Source organism: Thalassophryne amazonica, chromosome 6 (genome assembly GCF_902500255.1).
Source record: "Thalassophryne amazonica chromosome 6, fThaAma1.1, whole genome shotgun sequence".
Classification (NCBI taxonomy): Eukaryota; Metazoa; Chordata; class Actinopteri; order Batrachoidiformes; family Batrachoididae; genus Thalassophryne; species Thalassophryne amazonica.
This window is the reverse complement of record NC_047108.1, coordinates 2,839,526-2,859,838: the sequence shown is the minus strand read 5'-3', so window position 1 is coordinate 2,859,838 and position 20,313 is coordinate 2,839,526. Positions and strand designations below refer to the sequence as shown.

General features: G+C 42.5%; 1 protein-coding gene across 1 annotated transcript in view; it reads left to right on the top strand.

The window, feature by feature from the left end:
- The window catches only part of vps13d (vacuolar protein sorting 13 homolog D), a 535,261-nt gene that overhangs the window by 490,803 nt on the left and 24,145 nt on the right, over positions 1-20,313 (top strand). The window contains 2 exon segments of the mRNA XM_034171656.1: positions 2,736-2,931; positions 14,774-14,905. Of these exon segments, the coding sequence (XP_034027547.1) occupies positions 2,736-2,931; positions 14,774-14,905 (328 nt within the window).

Below are 20,313 nucleotides of genomic sequence, written 5' to 3'. Positions count from 1 at the left end.
ATACTCGTTTCAGATGAGTATCCGGTACGGATAAAGTGGGGACAGTGGTGGGCACAGCGGCAGGCCCAGACACGCCTTGTCTGGACCTGCCGCTCTCCTGGGCTGAAGCTTCCTCAGCTGTCCTCTGACCTGGTCCACAATGTATGAAGGAGGTTGTGTTTGAGGTGGGGAGGGTGAGGAGGAGGAGGAGGTGGCTGCTGCTGTAATGTCTGGGGGAGGTGTGCTGAAGGAAGGAGGAGAGATGTCTGCAGCAGGGTTTGCCTTTTAGAATAAACAGTTGTGTGCCTTAAGGGCACCAAAATCTGAAAAGTTTGGTGCCCCTCAGAAAAGTTTGGCAGCATAGTGGCAAAGCAACTAGGGGGGTCTGGGGGCATGCCCCCCACAAAAGTTTGATATAAAAGGATGTAAATTGTGCATTCTGGTGATATCTGGGGCAGATTTGGGGTGAAATTATGGAAGAACAAAAAAACGAAAGAGATCCGCACAGCCAGTTAGCTCCCAAACAAGCCATTAATAACACACCAAAGGTGACGTTTCGGGCCTCGCCCTTCATCAGACAGGATGAAATTATGGAAGGGAATTTTTGTGTTTTTGGAGTAATATTTTCTGAAATTTTGAAATTTTCTAACCTTGTCAGAAGCTGAGATGACCCCATGCCAATCTGCACAGGCAGGTTGGCATGGGGTCATCTCAGCTGCCGATGTTTTATTAAACATCCAGCCCATTAACAATCATGGCTGCCATGAGGGTTGATTACACTTGTTGTGATTACAGAAAATCTATTAGCAGTCATCATGGTCATCTGCCATTCTCTGCAGCACTTCAAGGTGTTCTTCCTCAGAATCAGAATGAAGCTCAGAATCTAAGGCAGCTCTTCCCTCAAAAACTCTGTCATAATTGTGTTTATAAACCAGTCACCATTTGCTTTTATTATACATCTGTGTAGTTAATAAATAAAATAATCTTCACGGATGATTTGCTCACGCGCACACGTAGAGAAATATAAAAAACTCTCCGCTGGCTGCTGTTCGCTCTTCCCTCAAAAACGCTCCATTTGATCTGTGTATAATAAAACGCGGCATTACAAACAGAGGAGAAGAACATTTTTTGATGACGTTTTGTGTATGTGTCGGTCTCAGAAAGTCAAATTCTGTGCAAATTTTGTCCAAATTTGATAGATTTATGTACAGTTATGAAATATAAAAGGTGGATACCAGTCGGGAATGCAAGTCTAAAGAGTTGTGTGCCCACCCCCAAAGTAGGGTGCCACGGGTTCCCGGGTAACCGCTAAAATCGAACCCTGAGTGAGGGAGAGGGTGGGGGCATGAACTGGTTGAGCCGGTTGAAGAAGTTAAGTTTGTTCGCTCTCTCTGTTGTCTCCTCTGTGTCTCTGCTCTTTGTGTTATGGCCTGTGATGGTTTTCACACCTTCCCAGACCTCTTTCATGTTGTTTTGTTTCAGCTTCTGCTCCACCTTTGTCCTGTAGCTGTCCTTTGCTTACATTTATTCTTGTATTTAGAAATAGTAAGCCAGTAGTAATAATAATAATAATAATAATAATAGTACTATTATTGTTATTAAATAATCTTATTTTTTTCCAAAGTATTAGAATCTTATTTTTATTATTATTACTGGTATTATGGGCCAAAATGTCTTTAAAATGGCTACAAAAGTGGAAATTTGAGGGGGGGTTTTGGGGGGGGTGCTTTCTTTCCCACCCCTCGTCACTGTGGGTCCGCCCATGCAGCAGAGGCCTGCAGTGTGTGTGTGTGTGTGTGTGTGTGTGTGTGTGTGTGTGTGTGTGTGTGTGTGTGTGTGTGTGTGTGTGTGTGTGTGTGTGTGTGTGTGTAATTATAGAGAAAGAGTTCTCAGTCTGTTTTTATCGACTTCATGCTCTCATACAGAGATACAGATGATTTTAAATTGAATTATTGTGTATTTAAAGTGAAGCAGTGTGTTCTTGTATTAAAAAAAATGCACGGTGCTGTGTGTTGACCCCCTGGAGGGAATGGATGCACACTTTATTTTAAGTGAATCAACTGACTAATCAAAAACACCTGTGTTAGACAGATTCTTAGCGATTTTGATTAGCAATTTCATCTGTTCATCAACAGGGTGGATTTATCAATGTGGCTTTTACAGAAAAGCTGCACTCCACAGCCCCACACGTGCTCACAACATGCACACGCTGTTGGAAAAAAGCCAAAACTCACAAACACACACACACAAAAAAAACAAGAGCAATCAAAGATTTCTGACGTCTGCCAGTCCAGATCCGGATCACATCTAAAATTCAGTGGAGTCTTCCTTGACCTAATATGTATCCGTGGAGTTTGTCAAAATCTGTGCAGTAGTGTTGACGTAATCCTGCTAAGAGTCAGACAGACTGACAAATAAATAAACACCGATGATTTTATTACGTTTTTGGCAGACAAAATAAATGATTTCACCACTGTTGAAAGAAAAATTGGCCTGGTCCTATTCAGGCAAGTTTATAAAGGATCTGTGCTGTCCGTTCACATTTTTTCACTTCTCCCAGACAGTGTTAATTTAGATAGAATTTAATTTATTTATTTTTGAGGGTTTGCAGCAGCACCCCTCCAGCAGGATCTGCTCACCTGGATCAGTTTGTAGCAATTTGTCAAACATCTCTACACAGAAATGTACAAAGCTTTATCAGTTTGTAACAGTTTGCTGACTTGTGTTTCCTTTCCAACAAAATATGCCTTCCATAGGTATCATTGGTGGCATGACCAGCATCATCACATCCACCGTTGAAGGGGTGAAGACAGAGGGTGGAGTAACTGGTTTTTTCTCAGGGCTGGGTAAAGGTCTGGTTGGAACTTTGACTAAACCAGTAGCTGGAGCACTGGACTTTGCCTCAGAGACGGCACAGACAGTCCGGGACATGGCTAGTCTAAGTAACCACAGGTAAGTCCAGCCAGCGTTCACAGACTCTCGGCATTCATGTTCATAATTTTTATTAAAGCTTTCCACCCAAAAAAGTAATAAGAACAGTAATAATAATAAACACGATAATAATAATGATAAAAATAAATAAACAAAAATCAAACAAACAAAACAATGAGTACCAAGGGCAGCATTATATACTGTTGCATCACCAGAATGACAAAGTCCAATTCATTTCAAAGTTGAGGCGGTGGTCCACTTAGTGCAGCAGATAACAGAATATTTGCAGAGGAATCCTTCAAATCCAGTTATAAGCACCAAAGTTTGATTGTGTATACCTTTTTACACGTTAGCCATTTGAATTTCCAATAGGGGCCGAGTAGGGGTCAGTTGAAGAACTGCATAGGGGTCAAAAAAAGTTCCAATCTTATTGAGAGCTATATCACATTATGTGCCTGATCACAAAGATTCCAAAAAGGTATAGTTTGGACTATCTGTGACTGAATGTTCTGGAGTTACGGGGTTAAAAACAGCAAGCATGGCGGCAAAGGTCACTTTCTGTTTGTACAGGGGTCAAAAGTTAAAGTTGCACTAAGGATCACTACGTCGGATGGCCGTGAAAGCAGATTCAAAGACCCCAAGACAGCAAAGGAATTTGTCCTGAAAGAATGCAGGACTGCTTGACTGGGACAAAAGGTGAAATTTCCAACTACTTTGGCTTTGTTTTAATGCACCTTAGTTTCCTATTATCCATGGCCAGGTGAAATTGACTTCTGAAGTAATATTTAATGTTGTTGGTTGGGCTCTACATGTATGTATAGCAATATATATTTTTATTTAGTGCCCGGTTCCATTAGAGTAGTTATATTTTTATTAGCATTTCACCTTCCTGGTCAAGAAGGATGTCTACCTTTTTATTAACATTATTGTTGTTGTCGAAGTTACATTAAAATTACATTATACATTAATGATTAAAGTAATAGTAATTTAATAATGTAATTATTAATAATATGGCTATAATATGTCTAATAAGGCTACAATCTGTCCCTGTATGGGGTGACATGGTAAGCATTTTGTTACTTGTTATGGAGTGTGATTTAGAGTTTATACACGGGAAGTATTTCAGTCCATCTCTAGGACTAGACCTGATTCGTTTTTTTGTTTTTGGGGTGTTGTTTTCCCCCGGCGTGTGTTTTAGAAGACAGGTGCTCTTTCTTTTTTTTTATTATTATTATTGCAGATGCTACTTTTCTTTGCACTTTCTTATTTACCCATCGTCAATGCCCTTACATTGAACTGTCACAATGTTGTCTGGTAAAAGTGTAATTCCTACCACTGTGGTCAGCTGGAATGTTCGTGGACTGAATCACCCAATCAAACGCAACAAAATATTTTCACATTTGAGTAAATTACACAGTTGCATTGTTTACTTGCAGGAGACAAATTTGTTGAACAAGGATAATTCTAGACTTCTTAGAGGAGGGTTCACTCAGTGTTTTCACTCAAATTTTAACAGTAAGAGCAGAGGAGTAGCTATTTTGCTCCACAGAGATGTACAGTATATGGAGACCAAAACCATAAGAGATAAAAACGGACGCTATGTTATTACGCAAGGAAAATTATTTAATAGACCTGTTATTCTGGCAAATGTCTACGCCCCAAATTGGGATAATGCAAATTTTTTTACAAGCTTATTCTCCCTTCTACCAGATCTTGATTCACATGACCTAATACTAGCTGGGGACCTGGATTGTGCCTTACACCCAATTTTGGACCACTCCAGCCCTAAAGTTATCACACCAAACAAATCAGCCCAATGTATTAATGAGTTCTTAGATGCTTATGGAATAATAGACCCGTGGAGATTCAAGCACCCAACATCTAAACAATTGACCAAAAATTACTACCCTTGATTTCTAACATAGAATATGGCAGCATTGTGATTTCTGATCATGCAGCTGTGATTTTGAAAATTAATTTTCCAGATAATGTGACCTCATCCTTTCCATGGAGACTTAATCTCAGACTGTTGTCAAACCAGAGGTTTGTTGAATTCATCAATTCGCAAATAGATCTCTTCATGGAGTTCAATGAATCCCCAGAGACAAGTTATTCTATACTCTGGGAAACCCTAAAAGCTTATCTAAGGGGACAAATAATCTCTTTTGTTGCAGAGAAGAATAAAAAAAGAAATAAACGAGCCTCAGAATTAATTGATTGCATTAAAGAAATCGATCAACTACACTCGATATTACCTTCTGATGATCTTTATAAAAAGAGAACTCTACTCCAGAGTGAACTTGATGAGGTCACCAACGTTAAAGCTATTGAGCTTCATCTCAGGTCCCGTGCAACATACTACGAACATGGAGACCGAGCCAGCAAGCTTCTGTCACACCAATTAAAACAATCAACAACAGCTGGCTTTATAACTGCAATTAAAGATGAACATGGACATGTACATACTAACCAGAAAGAAATTAATTTAAAATTTAAATCATACTATGAAAAACTATACACCTCCGAAACCAATGATATAACACAGATAGAGAATTTTTTCAATGAACTATCATTGCCCACCGTAGAAGATTCGGACAGACATAGGCTAGAGTCAGACATATCACTATTAGAAATAAGCAATGCCATCAAAAAGATGAGGTCTCAAAAAAGTCCTGGCCCAGACGGTTATCCAATAGAATTTTTTAAAACATTTGCCCTCAAATTAGTCCCTCTGATGTTTAAAAGTTTTCAGAGAAATATTGGTCAAACAAGCTCTTCCCACAACAATGACACAAGCTTCAATTTCCCTATTATTGAAAAAATCTAAAGATCCACTGCTTTGCGAATCATACCGTCCCATTAGTCTTCTCAACTGTGACTATAAAATATTAGCAAAGGTGTTGGCAGGAAGACTTGAGACTGTTCTTCCAAAATTGGTACACCCAGATCAAACTGGGTTTGTGGTGGGAAGGCAAATATCAAGTAATCTCCGATGGGTATTCAATGTTATCTATCAACGCAATGAAGAAGTTCCAGAAATAGTGATCTCCCTAGATTAGAAAGCGTTTGATAGGGTTGAATACAATTTTTTAATTACTACACTAAAAAAGATGGGATTTGGTCCTAATTTTTGTTCTTGGATCAATATCTTATATTTGACACCTCAGGCATCTATCAGAACAAACAAAATTGTGTCTGACGTCTTTCCCCTCACTCGTGGGACAAGACAAGGTTGCCCATTGCGCTCAATCTTGTTCGATATTTCTATTGAACCTCTGGCAATTATGATTATGGAGTCTGTGCAGTTGGGTGGGATTCAGAGAGGAGGACAAATTCATAAATTAGCCCTATATGCTGATGATCTCCTCTTTTTGTCCGACCCACACGCTGCTATTCCTGTTGCTCTTGAACTTATAAACAGATTTGGGCAAGTATTGGGGTATAAATTAAACATGACTAAAAGTATACGCTTCCCAATAAATAAAAAAGCTCAACAATTAAATTTCCAGGGCTTCCCCTTTACAATTAACAAGGACGACTTTAATTACCTAGGTGTATCTGTTACCTACAATTATCATTTATTATATGAAACAAATTTCACAAAAGCTCTGGAAAAAGCTAGGCAAGACACGGATAAATGGTCAAAATTTCCCTTATCACTGGCAGGAAGAATCAATTCTGTTAAAATGATAGTCATGCCTAGACGTCTATATCTATTTCAAACGATACCAGTATTCATTCCCAAAGCCTTCTTTAAAGAACTAAATAAGCATATGTCCATGTTCATCTGGAATAAAAACATTCCCCGAATCAGAAAGGAATTTCTGGAAAGATTGAAGGAGGATGGTGGGCTATCTCTACCTAATTTTCTATATTACTATTGGGCAACTAATATCCACAAACTTCTGTTTTGGGCTGCAGATGGATTGGGTGCTGAATCTCCATCATGGGTGCACCTAGAGCAACACTCTTGTAACCCGGTCTCACTCTCGTCCCTCTTATGTAGTCCACTTCCATTGAGTAAGCACATGCTGACTAACAGTGTTATTGTCCAGGCTACTTTAAAAATATGGTCTCAATTTAGAACCCATTTTAAACTCCGACAGTCCTTAATCTCAGCCCCTATTCAGCAAAATATCAACTTCTTTAATTGACCCATCTTATCAACAATGGCATAGAAGAGGACTAAGATGTGTCAAAGATTTATTCCAAAATAATATATTTACATCTTTTGAACAGCTAAAGACTGACTTTGACATCCCACAAATAGACTTTTTCAAATACCTTCAATTACGTAGTAGTAGCCTTCATGCCATTGCTTGCAAGACACATAATACTGTTTGGTTGGAAAAATGCAACTGCACCATCTTTTAAACGTTGGGTTGAAGATATTATGTCTCATTTGAAACTTGAACACTTTAGGTATACTGTGAATGGATCAGAGCAAAAGTACTATAAGATTTGGCAGCCATTTCTTCTTTATTTCAAATCTGATCTGTAGTTTCTTTTATTATTTTTTTTTTCATTCCAGCAAGCAGCCGGTATTGATATACTAAAATGCATCTTTTCATGGGTCTGACAACTAATATTTAACATTTTTTTTTCGTTTGAACCACTTCAGAAACATTTGTATTTTTGTGCCTGTATTCCATTTGTTTTGTGTTTGTATGTATTGTATATGTTTTGAAAAACCTTTTGAAAATTCAATAAAAAGAATTTAATAATAATAATAAAAGTTAAAGTTGCTCCAATTATGGTAAAACATGATGCAAATTATTTGTTGAGTTAGTAAGATTTTAAAAAGGAATAGTTTGCACCATGTGTCATGCTTAGTTATCATGTTATGGGGTAACATATGTCACATGTCATAGAATTCAATGGACGTCAACCTTGTTTGACCTTTACTTTGGAGACCAAACATTCAACACAGTCAGAACTATTGCATTTGTTAATTCCTATTAGTTAACCAATAATTTGCACCATGTTTTACCAAAACTGGAGGAACTTTAACTTTTGACCCCTGTACAAACTGAAACTGACCTTTGTTACCATTCATGCTGTTTTTACCCCATAACTCCAGAACATTCAGTTATAGATAGTCCAAACTATACCTTTTTGGAATCATTGTCATCAGATACATAATGTGGTATCACTTTCAATATGATTGGAAAATTTTTTAATTTTGACCCTGTGCAATTCTTCAGTTGACCCCTACTTGGCCCCCTATTGAAAATTCAAATGGCTAAAGTTATTTTTCTACAATCTGTATCAAAAGGTATACACAGTTAAATTTTGGTGCTTGTAACCGGATTTGAACAATTCTTACAGGTATCTGCTGTATTACACAATGAGCATGTCAGCATGATCGCCAGGCTGGGCAAGACGGTCTAAGAATGGTTGCCATATAAAATGAAATTTCTTAATATTGTCCATCAGTTCATATCAGATTTTTCTCCATGTGCAATAAACTACTCAGTTCCATTAACGACACTTTGAACTGGGGGACAATGTCCGATTTCCAGAGACTTAAAATCAGTCTCTTAGCAATGACCGTTCCATACATGATAGTATTCTGTACTGAGAAACGGTGATTTTGTAGGGAATCCGAACAGCGCTATCTCTGGATCAAGATTAAACATACAATAATACATTTCAGAAAACCACTTAAAAGTTACACTCCAAAATTTATGCAGTTTCAGATATTTTCAGACAGGTCCAAAAAGGATTGACTGGAGAGCCCTCAGCAGATCCACAGCGGTCACACAAGGAAAAAATAGAAGGAAAAATTCTATTTAATGTAACTTTAGAGTAATGTAACCTGTGCATCACCTTCAATTGAATTAACTGATGTCTAGCGTTAATGGAACAAGAGCAAATTCTGCTGAGACTCTCCTCCCAAACATGCTCATATTTTGACAAAGCTTGAACTCAAACCCTTAGTCAGGAAACCCAATAAGAGTGAGTAAATCCTTTTCCCTTCCGGAAAATTTTCACAATTTGGGAAACACTGACGAACATAATTCCTGATTTGCAAATATCTAAAAAAAAAGTGTTGATGGGAGAGAAAACTTGTCCTTTAACTGAGCAAAAGGGGCAAATTTTGAGTTAATAAATAGCTCTTTTAAAGTAATAATTTGTTTTAATCTCCAGCTATTGAAAGCTGCATCTGAAATTGATGGAGAAAATGCATGATTGCGGTGAACTGGAGTATGAATCGAAGTACCTGACAACTTACAGTACTTCTTAATTTGTAATAGGATTTTGAGACAGTTTAAAGTTATTCAGTTGTTCACCTTTGTACCTGCAGGTAGACTGGATGTTGTAAAAGGAGTGCTGGCAGCGAATTATTTATGATACCTTTCTTTTCAATTGCGACCCAAGCGGGAGTATCCACTGTGATTTCCAAATTGTAATCTTCCTGCCAGTAAATAAGAGCCCGTATGTTTGCAGCCCAGTAATAGTGCTGAAAACAAGGTAGCCCTAATCCTCCCATCTCTGTTGGTTTATGTAGATGAGTTTTTGCAATCCAATGGGCTTTAAAACCTCAAACAAAAGACATGAAAAAAGACTGTCAGAAAAATAGGAAGATTCTGAAATTAATAAAGAAATCTTGGCAGTGTTATCATTTTAATAGCATTTATGTGGCCCACCATAGAAAGAGGAAGAGTGCATCATTTATCAAAACTCTCAGCATTCATCAACCAGGAAAAAAACACAAAGGATCAAATAAAGCTAAAGTGCCACTCCATAGAACATAAACCTCTGCAGAGGGCAAGATCTAGATCAGTGGTGTCCAAACTATTCCAAAAAGGGCCAAGAGGGTGCAGGTTTTATTTGCAGTGACTGACTCCATCAGGTGATTTCAATGATGACCTTATACCACCTGCTCAAAGTGATGTTAATCAGTGAAATCACATGCTGAAGTCAGTGGCTGCAAATAAAACCTGCACCCTCTTGGCCCTTTCTGGAATAGTTTGGACACCACTGATCTAGATCATTTAGAGTCCATCGTAGTGCTGCGTTAGTGATACTAGATTGATTCAAAGCAGAACAGACCAGTAGCTGTGAGACCTAACTTACTGTATACAAACACATATGAGGTCTGTCCATAAAGTATAGGTCCTTTTTATTTTTTTCAAAAACTATATGGATTTCATTCATATGTTTTTACGTCAGACATGCTTGAACCCTCGTGCGCATGCGTGAGTTTTTCCACGCCTGTCGGTGACGTCATTTGCCTGTGAGCACTCCTTGTGGGAGGAGTCGTCCAGCCCCTCGTCGGAATTCCTTTGTCTGAGAAGTTGCTGAGAGACTGGCGCTTTGTTTGATCAAAATTTTTTTTAAACCTGTGAGGCACATCGAAGTGGACACGGCTCGAAAAATTAAGCTGGTTTTCGGTGAAAATTTTAATGGCTGATGAGAGATTTTGAGGTGATACTGTCGCTTTAAGGACTTCCCACGGTGCGAGACGTCGTGCAGCGCTCTCAGGCGCCGTCGTCAGCCTGTTTCAAACTTAGAACCTCCACATTTCAGGTTCTATTGATCCAGGACGTCGTGAGAGAACAGAGAAGTTTCAGAAGAAGTCGGTTTCAGCATTTTATCCGGATATTCCACTGTTAAAGGAGATTTTTTTAATGAAAGACGTGCGGGCGGATTGCAGCGTCAGCTCGCAGCCACCGCGACACTCCGCCACAGGAAAAACACCTCTGTTGGAAGCCTTAAGGACAAGTTGGAACATGTCCAGCTGTCTCAGATACTCACTCCACTGAAAGCCATCAAAAGCCGCCTGGATTTTACAAATGGTTATCAACACGGAGGTGTTTTTCCTGTGCCGCCGCACCGCGCCGGCTGCGTCCCGACGCGCGGACCCGTCCGCACGTCTTTCATTAAAAAAATCTCCTTTAACAGTGGAATATCCGGATAAAATGCTGAAACCGACTTCTTCTGAAACTTCTCTGTTCTCTCACGACGTCCTGGATCAATAGAGCCTGAAATGTGGAGGTTTTCAGCTTAAAACAGGCTGACGACGGCGCCTGAGAGCGCTGCGCGACGTCTCGCACCGTGGGAAGTCCTTAAAGCGACAGTATCACCTCAAAATCTCTCATCAGCCGTTAAAATTTTCACCGAAAACCAGCTTAATTTTTCAAACCGTGTCCACTTCGATGTGTCTCACAGGTTTAGAAAAAATTTTGATCAAACAAAGCACCAGTCTCTCAGCAACTTCTCAGACAAAGGAATTCCAACGAGGGGCTGGACAACTCCTCCCACAAGGAGTGCTCACAGGCGGATGATATCATTAAAAAAAGGACATTAAATCTCACATTTTCACATCCTGGTCTGAGACTGAAGGTTAAAATGTAACGCAGCACCACTCGCCCACACAGCAGTGAATGAGAGATAACGTGTGTGATGGACTGTCTGTGATCCTGTCCGTCACCTCCTTCACACTCAGCCCCTTGCCCTTCTGATCTTCCTTTACTCTGTCCATCCACCATCATGTTTGTCTTCCCCTTGTTCTTTTGTTGTACCGACACATTCTTTATTTCTTCTCGTCACCTCTTGAGCACCTCTACCTGCTTTCCTGGACTATCTTAAATATTTCTTCCACTTGAGTTGCTCCTTTTTCTTTCATTTCTTCTCAGTGTCCTCAGTGTATTTGTTGAAACAGGAAAGGACATCATGTCAGAAGCTGCTGTGACACTTAAACATCTGTATGTCAAATATGGAGAGAAATGATGTTTCATTTTTTTCACAATATACTGCGAATGTAATAAAGTCGTCTGTGCAGCTGTTTTAATGCAGTCGTGTTCTCCATCCATCCATCCATTTTCTTCCGCTTTATCCATTGTCGGGTCACGGTCAGGGTGCAGCTCAAGCCGCCCAGACCTCCCGATTCACACACACCTCCCCCAGCTCCTCCGGGGGAACCCCAAGGCATTCCCAAGCCAGCCGAGAGATGTAGTCCCTCCAGCGTGTCCTGGGTCTTCCCCGGGGCCTCCTCCCAATGGGACCTGCCCGGAACACCTCTCCAGCGAGGCGTCCAGGGGGCATCCGGAAAAGATGCCCGAGCCACCTCAACTGACTCCTGTCGATGTGGAGGAGCAGTGGCTCGACTCCGAGCTCCTCCAGAGTGACCGAGCTCCTCACCCTATCTCTAAGGGAGTGCCCAGCCACCCTGCGGAGGAAACTCATCTTGGCCGCTTGTACTCGCGATCTTGTTCTTTCGGTCATGAGCCAAATCTCATGACCATAGGTGAGGATCGGAACGTAGATCGATCGGTAAATCGAGAGCTTTGCCCCCCTACTCAGCTCTCTCTTCACCACAACGGTCTGTGTGATGCGCGATGTGCAGTGATCGGTCACTGTACCGCATCACTGCAGATGCTGCACCGATACGTCTATCGATCTCACGCTCCATCCGTCCCTCACTCGTGAACAAGACCCCGAGATACTGAAACTCCTCCACTTGAGGCAAGGACACTCCACCGACCTGAAGAGGGCAAACTCCACCAACCTGAAGAGGGCAAAGCACCTTTTTCCGGTCGAGAACCATGACCTCGGATTTGGAGGTGCTGATCTTCATCCCGGACGCTTCACACTCGGCTGCAAACCGCCCCAGTGCACGCTGAATGTCCTGATTTGATGAAGCCAACAGAACCACATCGTCCGTAAACAGCAGAGACGAGATTCTGTGGTTCCCAAACCAGACCCCCTCTACACCCTGGCTGCGTCTACAAATTCTGTCCATAAAAATAATGAACAGAACCGGTGACAAAGGGCAGCCCTGGCGGAGGCCAACGTGCACTGGAAACAGGTTTGACTTACTACCGGCAATGGGAACCAAGCTCCTGCTGCAGTCGTATAGGGACCGGATAGCCCTTAGCAAAGGACCCCGTACTCCCGGAGCACTCCCCACAGGGTGCCCCGAGGGACACGGTCGAACGCCTTCTCCAGATCCACAAAACACATGTGGACTGGTTGGGCGAACTCCCATGAACCCTCAAGCACCCGATGGAGCATGTAGAGCTGGTCCAGTGTGCCGCGACCAGGACGAAAACCACACTGCTCCTCCTGAATCCGAGGTTCGACCATCGGTCGAATTCTCCTCTCCAGTACTCTGGAATAGACCTTACCGGGGAGGCTGAGGAGTGTGATCCCCCTATAGTTGGAACACACCCTCCGGTCCCCCTTCTTAAACAGAGGGACCACCACCCCGGTCTGCCAATCCAGAGGCACTGTCCCCGATCGCCACGCGATGTTGCAGAGGTGTGTCAGCCAAGACAGTCCCGCAACATCGAGAGACTTAAGGTACTCAGGATGGATTTCATCCACCCCAGGAGCCTTGCCACCGAGGAGCTTTCTAACCACCTCAGTGACTTCGGCCTGGGTAATGGATGAGTCCGCCTCTGAGTCCCCAGTCTCTGCTTCCACTTCGGAAGACATGATGATGGGATTGAGGAGATCCTCAAAGTACTCCTTCCACCGCCCGACAACATCCCCAGTCAGGGGCAACAGCTCCCCACCCACACCGTAAACAGTGCCAGTGGAGAGCTGCTTCCGCCTCCTGAGGCATCGGACGGTTTGCCAGAATCTCTTTGAGGCTGACCGATAGTCCTCCTCCATAGCCTCCCCGAACTCCTCCCAGACCCGAATTTTTGCCCCTGCGACCGCACGGGCTGCGGCACGCTTGGCCTGCCGGTACCTGTCAGCTGCCTCTGGGGTCCCACCTACCAACAAAGATAAGTAGGACTCCTTCTTCAGCTTGACGGCATCCCATACTTCTGGTGTCCAAAACTGGGTTCGGGGATTGCTGCCGCGTCAGGCACCAGAGACCTTGTGACCACAGTTACGAGCGGCCGCATTGACAATGGAGGTGGAGAACATGGTCCACTCGGACTCCATGTCTCCAACCTCCCCCGGGATCTGGAAGAAGCTCTCCCGGAGGTGGGAGTTGAAGACCTCGCTGACAGAGGGTTCTGCCAGTCGTTCCCAGCAGACCCACACGATACGTTTGGGCCTGCCAGGTCTGACCGGCTTCCTCCCCTCCCAGCAGATCCAACTCACCACCAGGTGGTGATCGGTCGACAGATCTGCCCCTCTCTTCACTCGAGTGTCCGAGACACGTGGCCGAAGGTCAGATGATACAACTACAAAGTCGATCATCGACCTCCGGCTCAGGGTGTCCTTGTGCCACGTGCACTTATGGACACCCTTGTGCTCGAACATGGTGTTCGTGATGGACACACTGTGACTAGCACAGAAGTCCAACAACTGAACACCACTCGGGTTCAGATCGGGGAGGCCATGCTTCCCGATCACCCCCCTCCAGGTCTCGCTGTCGCCGCCCACGTGGGTGTTGAAATCCCCCAGGAGAACAATGGAGTCCCCAGTTGGAGCGCTATCTAGTACCCCTCCCAGGGACTCCAGGAAGGTCGGGTACTCTGCACTGCTGCTCGGCCCGTAGGCCGAGTCGTCTGTGCAGCTGTTTTAGTGCAGTCGTGTTCTCAGTGCTCATAAGTACAGGACATGCTTCATATGTGGTACCAGTCAAATAGGTTTTGGGTTCTTCCTGTTTGGCATCCAGTCATGCATTGTCTTACAGGATAAGATAAGATCAACTTGATTTATCCTGACAGAAATGATTTATTATTATGTTTTGTCATGTGGCTGTGAGAATGAACAGTCATCAGAGTTGTGTCTGCAAAGACAAAATGAATAAATAATACATTTTTAAAATGTCAACTCAAACACTGTTTTATAGTGTCCATCAGCTCAGAGAATGTGCACCACACTTGTGGTAATGTTGCCTGAACCAAGTGAAACAGGTTTGCAGTGTTGAACCTGTGTTTGTGTTTTTGTGCAGACTGAGTGTCCAGCGGGTCAGGAAGCCGCGCTGCTCAAAGGGGCCTCAGGGCCTCTTGCCTCGATACTCCTCCACACAAGCAGATGGTCAAGAGAAGCTCTTTCATCTGACAGACAACATCCACTCTGAGTTGTAAGTTTTATTTGTTCCTAGTCGTGTACATGCCCATTGCCCGGCGTGAGATTTTATAGACATTTGTGTTTGCTTCACCTCTGACAGTCCATGTTTGTAGGTGATGGGATTCAACGGTGTAACGGTTCAAGAATAATTTAATAGAAAAAGTAAGCATTAAATATCCACCCAGCCGTTTGTTCAAAGACACATAACCACTGAATATCCCACGACCCTTTGTTCAAATAAACATAACCACTGAATATCCCACGACCCTTTGTTCAAAGACACATAACCACTGAATATCCCGCGACCCTTTGTTCAAAGACACACAACCACTGAATATCCCGTGACTCTTTGTTCAAAGACACATAACCACTGAATATCCTGTGATCCTTTGTTCAAAGACACATAACCACTGAGTATCCCATGACCCTTTGTTCAAAGACACATAACCACTGAATATCCCGTGACCCTTTGGTCAAAGACACAAAACCACTGAATATCCCGCGACCCTTTGTTCAAAGACACACAACCACTGAATATCCCGCGATCCTTTGTTCAAAGACACATAACCACTGAATATCCCATGACCCTTTGTTCAAAGACACATAACCACTGAATATCCCGCGACCCTGTGTTCAAAGACACATAACCACTGAATATCCCGCAACCCTTTGTTCAAAGACACATAACCACTGAATATCCGCGACCCTGTGTTCAAAGACACATAACCACTGAATATCCCGCAACCCTGTGTTCAAAGACACATAACCACTGAATATCCCGCAACCCTGTGTTCAAAGACACATAACCACTGAATATCCTGCAACCCTTTGTTCAAAGACACATAACCACTGAATATCCTGCGACCCTTTGTTCAAAGACACATAACCACTGAATATCCTGTGACCCTTTGGTCAAAGACACATAAATCAAATCAAATCAATTTTATTTATATAGCGCCAAATCACAACAAACAGTTGCCCCAAGGCGCTTTATATTGTAAGGCAAAAGCCATAGAAGAATTACAGAAAAACCCCAACGGTCAAAACGACCCCCTGTGAGCAAGCACTTGGCGACAGTGGAAGGAAAAACTCCCTTTTAACAGGAAGAAACCTCCAGCAGAACCAGGCTCAGGGAGGGGCAGTCTTCTGCTGGGACTGGTTGGGGCTGAGGGAGAGAACCAGGAAAAAGACATGCTGTGGAAGAGAGCAGAGATCAATCACCAATGATTAAAAGCAGAGTGGTGCATACAGAGCAAAAAGAGGTGAATAAAAAGAAACACTGGGTGCATCATATAGCAGCATAACTAAGGGATGGTTCAGGGTCACCTGATCCAACCCTAACTATAAGCTTTTTCAAAAAGGGAAGTTTTAAGCTTAATCTTAAAAGTAGAGAGGGTGTCTGTCTCCCTGATCCGAATTGGGAGCTGGTTCCACAGGAGAGGAGCCTGAAAGCTGAAGGCTCTGCCTCCCATTCTACTCTTACAAACCCTAAGAACTTCAAGTAAGCCTGCAGTCTGAGAGTGAAGCGCTCTATTGGGGTGATATGGTACTATGAGGTCCCTAAGATAAGATGGGACCTGATTATTCAAAACCTTATTATAAATAAGAAGAATAATTTTAAATTCTATTCTGGAATTAACAGGGAGCCAATGAAGAGAGGCCAATATGGGTGAAATATGCTCTCTCCTTCTAGTCCCCGTCAGTACTCTAGCTGCAGCATTTTGAATTAACTGAAGGCTTTTCAGGGAACTTTTAAGACAACCTGATAATAATGAATTACAATAGTCCAGCCTAGAGGAAATAAATGCATGAATTAGCTTTTTGGCATCACTCTGAGACAAGACCTTTCTAATTTTAGAGATATTGCGCAAATGCAAAAAAGCAGTCTGAAGCTCACTAAAACTGAAACCTGAAGCCTCTACTGGTGGTTGGCTCTCACTGCAGTATTGTATCACTTCCTGTTCCAGAGCACAGCGGTGTTTTGCTGTATCTGTTAGCTGTTTAATCTGCGTAGTTAGATTGATCTAGATAACAATTTATTTCACAGTGTAATCTGCACGTGCCTTAACTAAAGCACTCCCTCTGCTGAGTCACCTCTAAATTATTTACACGTTATTCACTTCGTGTGTTTTTAGGAATCCGCTAGCTTAGCGCAGCTACTAGCTCTTAGCCGGTTTAGCATGACGGCTTCTCCTGTCTCTCCCGCACTTTTCTGCTCTGGGTGTGAAATGTTTAGTTATTCCTCGGCCTCCTTTAGCGGTAATGGTACTTGTAATAAGTGTAGCTTATTCGTAGCTTTGGAGGCCAGGCTGGGCGAATTGGAGACTCGGCTCCGCACCTTGACAAATCCTACAGCTAGCCAGGCCCCTGTAGTCAGTGCGGACCAAGGTAGCTTAGCCGCCGTTAGCTGTCCCCCAGCAGATTCCGAGCAGCCGGGAAAGCAGGCCGGCTGGGTGACTGTGAGGAGGAAGCGTAGTCCTAAACGGAAGCCCCCTGTACACCACCAACCCGTTCACATCTCTAACCGTTTTTCCCCACTCAGCGACACACCTGCCGAGGATCAAACTCTGGTTATTGGCGACTCTGTTTTGAGAAATGTGAAGTTAGCGACACCAGCAACCATAGTCAATTGTCTTCCGGGGGCCAGAGCAGGCGACATTGAAGGAAATTTGAAATTGCTGGCTAAGGCTAAGTGTAAATTTGGTAAGATTGTAATTCACGTTGGCAGTAATGACACCCGGTTACGCCAATCGGAGGTCACTAAAATTAACATTAAATCGGTGTGTAACTTTGCAAAAACAATGTCGGACTCTGTAGTTTTCTCTGGGCCCCTCCCCAATCGGACCGGGAGTGACATGTTTAGCCGCATGTTCTCCTTGAATTGCTGGCTGTCTAAGTGGTGTCCATAAAATGAGGTGGGCTTCATAGATAATTGGCAAAGCTTCTGGGGAAAACCTGGTCTTGTTAGGAGAGACGGCATCCATCCCACTTTAGATGGAGCAGCTCTCATTTCTAGAAATCTGGCCAATTTTCTTAAATCCTCCAAACCGTGACTATCCAGGGTTGGGACCAGGAAGCAGAGTTGTAGTCTTACACACCTCTCTGCAGCTTCTCTCCCCCTGCCATCCCCTCATTACCCCATCCCCGTAGAGACGGTGCCTGCTCCCAGACTACCAATAACCAGCAAAAATCTATTTAAGCATAAAAATTCAAAAAGAAAAAATAATATAGCACCTTCAACTGCACCACAGACTAAAACAGTTAAATGTGGTCTATTAAACATTAGGTCTCTCTCTTCTAAGTCCCTGTTGGTAAATGATATAATAATTGATCAACATATTGATTTATTCTGCCTTACAGAAACCTGGTTACAGCAGGATGAATATGTTAGTTTAAATGAGTCAACACCCCCGAGTCACACTAACTGTCAGAATGCTCGTAGCACGGGCCGAGGCGGAGGATTAGCAGCAATCTTCCATTCCATCTTATTAATTAATCCAAAACCCAGACAGAGCTTTAATTCATTTGAAAGCTTGACTCTTAGTCTTGTCCATCAAAATTGGAAGTCCCAAAAACCAGTTTTATTTGTTATTATCTATCGTCCACCTGGTCGTTACTGTGAGTTTCTCTGTGAATTTTCAGACCTTTTGTCTGACTTAGTGCTTAGCTCAGATAAGATAATTATAGTGGGCGATTTTAACGTCCACACAGATGCTGAGAATGACAGCCTCAACACTGCATTTAATCTATTATTAGACTCTATTGGCTTTGCTCAAAAAGTAAATGAGTCCACCCACCACTTTAATCATATCTTAGATCTTGTTCTGACTTATGGTATGGAAATATAAGACTTAACAGTATTCCCTGAAAACCCCCTTTTGTCTGATCATTTCTTAATAACATTTACATTTACTCTGATGGACTACCCAGCAGTGGGGAATAAGTTTCATTACGCTAGAAGTCTTTCGGAAAGCGCTGTAACTAGGTTTAAGGATATGATTCCTTCTTTGTTATGTTCTCCAATGCCATATATGGTAAATAAATGGTAAATGGACTGCATTTATATAGCGCTTTTCCATCTGAATCAGACGCTCAAAGCGCTTTACAATTATGCCTCACATTCACCCTAATGTCAGGGTGCTGCCATACAAGGCGCTCGCTACACACCGGGAGCAATAGGGGATTAAAGGCCTTGCCCAAGGGCCCTTAGTGTGATTTTCCAGTCAGGTGGGGATTTGAATCCATGATCTTCTGGACTCAAGCCCAACACCTTAGCCACTAGACCATCACCTCCCCTAATCACCTCCCCTCCCCCATATACCAACACAGTGCAGAGTAGCTACCTAAACTCTCTGAGTGAGACAGATTATCTTGTCAATAGTTTTACATCCTCATTGAGCACAACTTTGGATGCTGTAGCTCCTCTGAAAAAGAGAGCTTTAAATCAGAAGTGCCTGACTCCATGGTATAACTCACAAACTCGCAGCTTAAAGCAGATAACCCGTAAGTTGGAGAGGAAATGGCATCTCACTAATTTAGAAGATCTTCACTTAGCCTGGAAAAAGAGTCTGTTGATCTGTAAAAAAAGCCCTCCGTAAACCTAGGACATCTTACTACTCATCACTAATTGAAGAAAATAAGAACAACCCCAGGTTTCTTTTCAGCACTGTAGCCAGGCTGACAAAGAGTCAGAGCTCTATTGAGCCAAGTATTCCTTTAACTTTAACTAGTAATGACTTCATGACTTTCTTTGCTAATAAAATTTTAACTATTAGAGAAAAATTACTCATAACCATCCCAAAGACATATCGTTATCTTTGGCTGCTTTCAGTGATGCTGGTATTTGGTTAGACTCTTTCTCTCCGATTGTTCTGTCTGAGTTATTTTCATTAGTTACTTCCTCCAAACCATCAACATGTTTATTAGACCCCATTCCTACCAGGCTGCTCAAGGAAGCCCTACCATTAATTAATGCTTCGATCTTAAATATGATCAATCTATCTTTATTAGTTGGCTATGTAGGTGGCAGTAATTAAACCATTACTTAAAAAGCCATCACTTGATCCAGCTATCTTAGCTAATTATAGGCCAATCTCCAACCTTCCTTTTTTCTCAAAAATTCTTGAAAGGGTAGTTGTAAAACAGCTAACTGATCATCTGCAGAGGAATGGTCTATTTGAAGAGTTTCAGTCAGGTTTCAGAATTCATCATAGTACAGAAACAGCATTAGTGAAGGTTACAAATGATCTTCTTAGGGCCTCAGACAGTGGACTCATCTCTGTGCTTGTCCTGTTAGACCTCAGTGCTGCTTTTGATACTGTTGACCATAAAATTTTATTACAGAGATTAGAGCATGCCATATAGGTATTAAAGGCACTGCGCTGCGGTGGTTTGAATCATATTTATCTAATAGATTACAAT